Below are 7,952 nucleotides of genomic sequence, written 5' to 3'. Positions count from 1 at the left end.
AGTGGTGAGGATTGATGCTCCTTGATTACTGGCCCAGAGGTGAAAGGTTGTCACAGCTCCAAGGTACAGCTACTACCCAAGAAGAAGGCAAAGAAATCTATGGTGAGACTGCAGCTGTCCAGCCTTCACCGGATTTCTCTCTTGAGGTGCATGAGAACCTGGAGGACAGTCCAGTATTGCAATCTGTTTCTTCTGCTGCGACTTTCTTGGAGCCGGCACTGCATCTGCTTCTCATACATCCTCTGACCCTTGCAAACACCCACTGTGGACATTGAGGGGGAACTATGATCACCGGAGGGTCTAAAGGGATTCCTCATATCCTTGTCAGGTAAGAGGTGCCGGGTACCTTTGAATTCAGGTAGTGGTCCAAACTACTGCGTTTTGTCAGGGAGGATGTCCCCTTGAAGAAAAGACAGTAATCTAAACCTGTGGTGTTTGCTACCAGGGATCCACAAAGGGAAAAGAAGATTTCACCTATGACTCATTCAGTGCTTTGGCATTGAAGCCTCCCCAGGGGGTTTCAATTCCTGCACCTCCTCTTCCCTCCCCCCACCAGAAGGGCAAGGGACCCTGAATCCTTGGATGAGGATGCTAACTCTCTAACCTACTCAGCTCAGTTGCTTTCTCTTTTAAACTATGCCCTACTCAGCTCAGTTGCTTTCTCTTTTAAACTATGCCTCTGAAGGATATGAATGTGCCAGTCCTGATTTCTCATTTTGAGGCATGGTCCTGCACATGTTGGAACATTTCAAATGGAATTGCTCCCATGTATCAGACATTCAGAAAAGGTATTATGGTTGTTACAAATGGACCTTCTGTCCCTCCTGTGGTGGCTGCTGTATTGAATACCTTCCTGATTGCTTCCCTGACACCAGACTTACAACCTCCAGCCCTAAGAAGTTTGACAGGTTCTGTAAGGTGCTTGATGTTTGCAAGGTCTTGTACAGATGCCCTTTTTCTGATCCAGCAGTGATTTCTGTGTCTACTGCTAAGCCTTCTAGGCTGTTTCCCTCTTCTACTCTCCTCCTCTTGGAGAATGTTTCCCTCTTCTACTCTCCTCCTCTTGGAGAAGGACAGTAGAGCTATGGAGAAGATTGGTAAGAAAGTATACATTTCTGCTACTTTAGCCTTTAGGACTATAAATTACCAGACCCGTATGACAGTATGCATTTTGTCTCTTTCCAAGATTGGGAAGATTCTCGGACATACCTGACTCTGAGGGTAAGACCTCAGCTCTTTCCATACTACATTCCACTTAAGTTGCCAGTCACTCTATAAAGTGTCACTGTGATGCAGCATATGCCTCCTCTAGGGCTTCTGCCTTCGTCTTTGTAATGAAGTGCTGTTCCTGGTTTAGCCTTCAAGCTTTGCCAGGTGATGATAAAGCAAAACTCCTGGATGGTCCTCTGGGTAACCAAAACTTGTCTGGCACTGCTCTGGCAGAATTCTGTAAGACCTTGCAGGATCAGGGTAAGGTCATGAAACATGTGAAGCACATCTTTCGTTTCTCTCTCCATAGTCAGTCAGGGTTACTTTATGGCCTGGAAAACCCTTCCCTCATTCTTTGGTATTTCTCAACCTCCTGCAGAATGACTTTCTCATCTTCCGGGAGTATTGCAGGGTCTGTTAGACCGGGTTACCATTCAGCAGGTTCTGCAGACAGAGAGGGTTCTAGGGTTTTATTCCAGAATGTTTCTGGACCCCTGGAAAGGGGGGTCTTGGAAGACCTGCCCTGTATCTTTCCTTTCTGAACACTTCTCATAGTGCCATCCTTCTGAATGCTTTCTGTTCAGACTCTGTTTCCCTTGATGCTTCCTCAGGCCTTTCTAGTTTCCCTGGATCTAAAAGACACCTTCCTTCATATTTCTGCCCCCCCTGTTTTCAAGAAATGTTTGCGTTTCTCTTTCTTCCTGTTGTTTTCAGTTCTTTGCTTTGCCCTTTGGGCTTTCGGTGGCCCCATGGGTATATACCAAATACCTAGCTCTAGTGGTTGCTTTTTGCAGTCTTCAAGGCATTCAGATATTTCCCCATCTGGACAGCCTCTTGCTTCAGGCCCCATCCCAAACCATGCTTGTGCAGGGTCTTTATTTTATCCAGTTTCTGTTGCAGCTTGGTGTTCACAGTCAACCTTCAGAAGTGAATGTTGACTCCATCTCAGGATTACATATTGTTTAGGCTGCAGGATCCAGACTGTTCCAATGCTAGCCTCTTTTCTTGCCACCAAGGTACTCTTCTCTCATGAATTTATTTCCCTGCTTCCCTATCCTGTCTTCTGACCAAGGAGTGTCTAAGGGCTCTGGGGTTCATGGCTTCCACCATCCCCATACTTCCCTGGGTCAGGCTTCATATGAGAGAGTTTTAGTGGTATCTCTGATCAGTGTGGCAATTACACTGTCATCTGCTAGAGACTGGTTCCTCTACTCCTTTGTCTCAAACTAGAACTTCACTGGTGGATTAAACAGGTCTCACTCAATCTGTGTGGTCCCTTCTAATCTCCTCATCCATCCCAGGGGCTCTTCACAGATGCCTCTGAGCTGGGAGTGGGGAACCGCTTCAGCCACCCTGAAGGTTCAGGACCTTTGATCCCCTCAACAGAGGGCAGATCACATCAACAGCAAGGAAATGAGGGCTCTCATTCTGGCTCTTCAAGCTTTTCACTTACTCAGGGTATCAGGTTTCTTGAAGGTTTTGCAGATGACACCACAGTCATGTGGTACATCAACAAGCAAGGGGGCATAAGTCTTACCTTCTTTGCAAACTAGCCCTTCAAGCCTGGGAAATGCCATCAATCTGCAGATAACCCTACAGGCAGTCTGCACACATTCAGAGCTCAGGCTTGTGGCAGATTCTCTCAGCAGGTCCAGGACACAGCCTCACGAATAGATGCTACAAAGAGATGCATTTCTGTACATAGTTTATTAGTGGGATATTCCTCAAATGGATCTCTCTACCTCCCCTCTGAACAGGCAACTCTCCTAGGTCTGTTCCAGAGTTCCAATTGGCTTGTAAAGTGGACACCATGTCTTTTTCGTGGAAGGGAATTTTCCTTCTGCTTTTCGTCCTCTTCCTGAGTTCCTTCACATGATCAAGAACGACGCTCCAGAAATCTTGTTAACTCCCTTTTGGCCCAGACAGCACTGCTTCCTTCTCTTCCATCTGGCCAGGGGCAGTCCTCACAAGTCACCTCACTGCATGGACCTTCTCACACAGGAAAGTAGATATCTCCTCCACCCTCACTTGTTCACTCTTAAACTGGCAGTCTGGGTGATAGGGTTTGATTCAGAATAGGGTTTGATTCCTTTCTGACACCAGTTTTTCTGAAGATGTACTTGGGGTCCAGCAGTCAGCCAGGAAACCCAATACCAGAATCATGTATGTTCAAGTGGAAGAGATTTTTTTGTCTGGTGTCTTAAACATTACCAGAATCCCTTTTCAGTGGGGTCCCCCTTGGTTCTTTCCTGTGTGTGTGAGCTGCCAGATGCTGGCTTAGCATATTCTTCAGTAAAAGCTCATTTGTCAGCAGTTTCTGCTCGTCTGCCACTAAATCCCCCTTTGACCTGTAGTGTTTGAAGTTAAGCAATTTCTAAAAGACGCCTTCATATCAGACCCCCAAGAAAGCCTAGTCGTCCTTCTTGGGATCTTCATTTTGTCCTTGAAAAACTTGACTTGGGCTCCTTTTGAGCCTGCTGCTGCTAATTTGCAACATTACACTTGAGAAGACTGTTTGCTTTAACCTCTTCCAAAGGAGTTTCTGAACTCCAGGCTTTGATGATGGCAGTCCCCCTTTTTTGTTTTTTTCATAGAGATGGGGTGTCTCTCCTTACATATCCTTCTTTTATGCCCAAGGTGGTTAATGAGTCGTCCCTTAATCAGTCTATCCAGCTTCCTTCCATTTTTCTCTTCCCTGCAGTCTGATAATGAGAAGGTTCTTCATACCTTGGACTTGTATAGACAGTACATGCATGTCCAAGGTATGTCGAACCTTCTCACTAGCAGAGTTACACTTTTGTTCCTTTCCATGCCAGGATATTGGGATTGGGAGTTTCTAAGAAAACCCTCTCCTCCTGAATTCCCCAAGGCCATTTATTTTTGTTATACTTTCCACAACAAACAGTTGTCTGCTTGTATTCGGCCTCATTCTGCCAGGGCAGTGGCTTTCTTCAAGGGTTTGGACACCATCTCCGTCCTTGAAGCTGCTACTTGATCTTCTTTTGGCACATTCACTGACCATTACAAACTGGATGTCATTTCCAGATCCAGAGCAGGATTTGCTAAGATTATCATGCATGGGTTTATAGAGGGCTTCTGCTTGCCTTAACGGTAACTTTTGTACTCTGAGGTGATGGATACTGCAACAGTAATGTGGAAGTATAGTATAGTTGTGTAAAATCTTACTGTAACAGTAGATGACTTTCTTGTCACTGATACAGTATTCACTTCTTCCCCACTACTACTACTCCCTTTTCTTTTCCTCTTTTACCATGGGTGGTATTTTCTTTCTGGCCAAGAGGTGCCTCCTCTTGCCTTCTGATTTCTGGATGTACACGTTCTTTTCAAGGGGGGTCCTGCTTCTCCTGGGGCACTTCAGTTATAGATGCCATACATTTTTGCAGGGAGCGTACATCTAATATACAATGCTCTTAGATAATAAAGACTTTAGTATACTGGCTGGACATTGGGCTATCCTTGGCAGGAGATCCCAGAGGTGATGAATAATGCAACAGTGAAAAGGACATCTACTGTTATGGTAAGATTTTACACAACTGTACTTTCTTATAGCTTGGCCAGAGGTGTAGATATGTATTTTTGCACCTAATGTTTTTTTAAGTTGAGAGGTATTAAAAAAAAAAAAAAAAAAAGGCATTTGCAGACTGCTTCCTACATTGCTACACTTGTTATAAGCAGCTTCGGCAGTGTACACTACAGACAGAGTATTACAGTGCTTCAGTTATGACCACATATGTAACAGTTGTCACCTGGGGTGGCTGACTCCTTCATTCCACAGTAATTATGCTTTTGAGCTTAGCTTCATAGTTCAGCTATTGATTAGTTTTGGATTATTTGAATTACATTATAACCACCCATATGGTCTACCAGTTGGTTTCATTTACTTGTTTGATTAGGTAATACATTTAATTGACTTTGTTTTTCCTTTTCCAGGGGAAGATGGAACTAGAAGAGACCATCAAAGTTTGGAAGCAGAAAACACACATCATGCGATTTTTCCATGAGACAGAAACTCCACGACCTACAGACTTCCTTGCAAAGTTTTATGCAGGACATGATCCATAAGACTTTGAATTATACATATATTTATAGCCTTCCGAGTATCTGTAAAAAATGTAATAAACTTCATTAAATAATTTTACTGTATGACATGCTACATCTGCTTTTTTTTTTGAGCATCAACATGTGACTGTGTAATGGGTATTTGCAGTTTGAAAAATGTGCCATGTATTCCAAAATGCCTTTGTATTGTATCTAGATAGTTACGGCATGCCGTGAGGGCGGCCACAGTGGTGCAGTGGTTAGCATTGCTGCCTCACAGCAAGAGGTTCTCTGGTTCAATCCTCGGCTGGGGTGCCTTCTGCGTGGAGTCTGCATGTCCTCCCTGTGGTTGCGTGGGTTTCCTCCGGGTGCTCCGGTTTCTTCCCACATCCTAAAGACATGCTGTAGGTGGATTGGACACTGTAAATTGGCCCTAGGTGTGAGTGCGTGCATGTGTGTGCCTTCTGTGGAAGGTTGGGCGCCGGGTTGGCAACTTGATACTGTAAAACTCCACTGCCAATCATGAGCGGACAGGTGATCCACTGTGGCGACCCCTAACCGGGAAAAGCCGAAAGAAGTAGTAGTAGTAGTTACGGCATGCCGTGCTTGGAAGTGTTTGAAAGAAAATAATGCAATCTTAATGAACAGTGCAGTTCAAAAAGTGAAGTTTAAATAATCCATGCAATTCTCTACATAGCTCTCTTCACAAGTCTGTATCATGATGACTGGAGCAAGTGCAACAAAATTTCTTTCTTATGGGTGCACACGTACTAAAATTTACCAAGCCTTATTGGGTAACTCGTATTTAGATGCATTTTGCTCCCCCACCCCAGTACAGTCATGCAGACTTTTTGCCAAATAGCTGTAAGTGAATAGAAAGGGACAGCCTGTTAGCCATATTCTGTGGTACACTCCCTGACTGCTACAGGGTGCCAGCATCAATATGACGGCCTATACAATGTTTAGGGTAACTGCTGTAGTGTCCTTGGTACACTTAGATGAGGTTGCAGAATGATGCGGAAGCTAGATTGACTGATGATAGGATTTGTACTCTAGTTGCGAATGTAGAATGGGAGGCATTTGCATATTACAAGAGAATTCAGAAACTGCTTATCCCATGAGGTATTCCCTTAAGGGCTTTATGTAATAGATACTGATGAAACTTTTAGTAGTAATAGAAATGTGCAGAGAAGTGCTATCACTGTTCTTTGGATTATTTGTCCTTATCTCTGTCTGAAGGTGTGAGTGGAATAGACTTTTTCCTCTGACAGCAAGCTCTTCTATGGAAAAAAAAGCATGTAATAAATGTAGCTGCCTAATGGCCCATAGTGTGAGCTTATCACACCATGCAAGTATCAAATTCCTCTTTAATAAAAAATCATAGTTGGTCCTAGGGTGGAGTGGGAAGTCTGCCTTCATCCTAGCACAACTTCAGAGAGGGGATAATTTCACTCTCAATACTTTACCCCTTCCATCATTACTGGGTGCAATAAATTCACACTCTAACTCATTAGGTTTCCAGCAAATCTGGAATATAACTTGATAAATATACTGCTAGCAAAAGTTAGCTCTACCTCATCTGTTTGAGACCCAATACATTGAGTCCTTTTCACACCAAACCAAACCCAGTCCACTTCCACTAAGTCACATAGCAGAGAACTGACTGTCAAGCACAAATTTCTGTCTGATGCATCTGTATGCAACTTTGCTGCTTTCAAAGTCACACAGCCACTGAGAAATGGGAGCATTCGTACTTTGTGGAAGCACTTGCTCCTCTTCCTCTTCAGTTACATGACCTCTTAGTACAGCATAATCACCCATTAGCAAGCTAAAACATAATGGACTGCCACAAGTGACAGGAGAGAACCTGAATGAAAAACAATGTCCTGGCTCATGAAGTACCATTTTAGTGACTGCCAGGAAGACACTGTTGTTGGCTATCACTTTGATGAAGCTGCAAGCCTTGATGTGTAAAAAGCACTTTACTATCATTCACAGAGAGAGACTGTTTAGCTTTAAATCCCCTTTACTGTTAGTTTTCATGTCTTCCATTGCTCTTAATCAGAAGACTCAGCTTCCTTCTTTTTATTCTTAGTCACAGAATGAAAATGAGATACTTTTACTTTATTTGGATCCTGGAGAAAGTTTAAGCTTTACAGTAAGTAAAAAAAAATGATTGTCAATAATATGTTAAAGGTTCATTGATTCATTTGTCAAGCTTTCAACCTACTGACCATGACAGCTGTAATTCCATGATGATACTTTTTGTATCTGTGTTAAATTCACACGAGCGCACATATGCTCACACACAAACACACAGACATGTTTGAGAAATAGGTACTGTACTCTTGATAAGAGTGTGCAGATCATGATGTTTCTGGTGTCAGTTGATTAAATGGTTGAATGCACTACTTGGCAAGTACACAAAGAAACTAATCTTGCAACATCAAAGGTAAGTGGAAGTGGGTGGTAATGCCCAAACTTTTGTTTACACAGAAAGGTTCAGCATTGGGATGTGTACTATGTGTGTGTGTGGGGGGGGGGGGGGATGCACTGATTAAGGTTAGAGTAAGGGTTAGGGAAAGGGATAGATGGTTTGATATATTTGGGTACTATGTGTGAAGTCTGTTTATTCCTTGGTTAACAGTACTGTTGGGGAAAGGGTGTTTAATAAGTTAAGGTGA

At 43.4% G+C, this 7,952-nt stretch overlaps 1 protein-coding gene across 1 annotated transcript in view; it reads left to right on the top strand.

Moving 5' to 3' along the window:
* Positions 1-5,373, top strand: part of NDUFA6 (NADH:ubiquinone oxidoreductase subunit A6) — a 316,931-nt gene extending 311,558 nt beyond the window's left edge. The window contains exon 3 of the mRNA XM_044075366.1: positions 5,161-5,373. Within this exon, the coding sequence (XP_043931301.1) occupies positions 5,161-5,292 (132 nt within the window). The 3' untranslated portion in view covers positions 5,293-5,373. The remainder of the gene's footprint in view (positions 1-5,160) is intronic.
* Positions 5,374-7,952: the final 2,579 nt, after the last annotated feature.

This window comes from Protopterus annectens, chromosome 1.part1, assembly GCF_019279795.1.
Source record: "Protopterus annectens isolate FY-2018-M chromosome 1.part1, PAN1.0, whole genome shotgun sequence".
NCBI lineage: Eukaryota > Metazoa > Chordata > Ceratodontiformes > Protopteridae > Protopterus > Protopterus annectens.
This window is presented reverse-complemented; position numbering and strand designations above follow the sequence as displayed.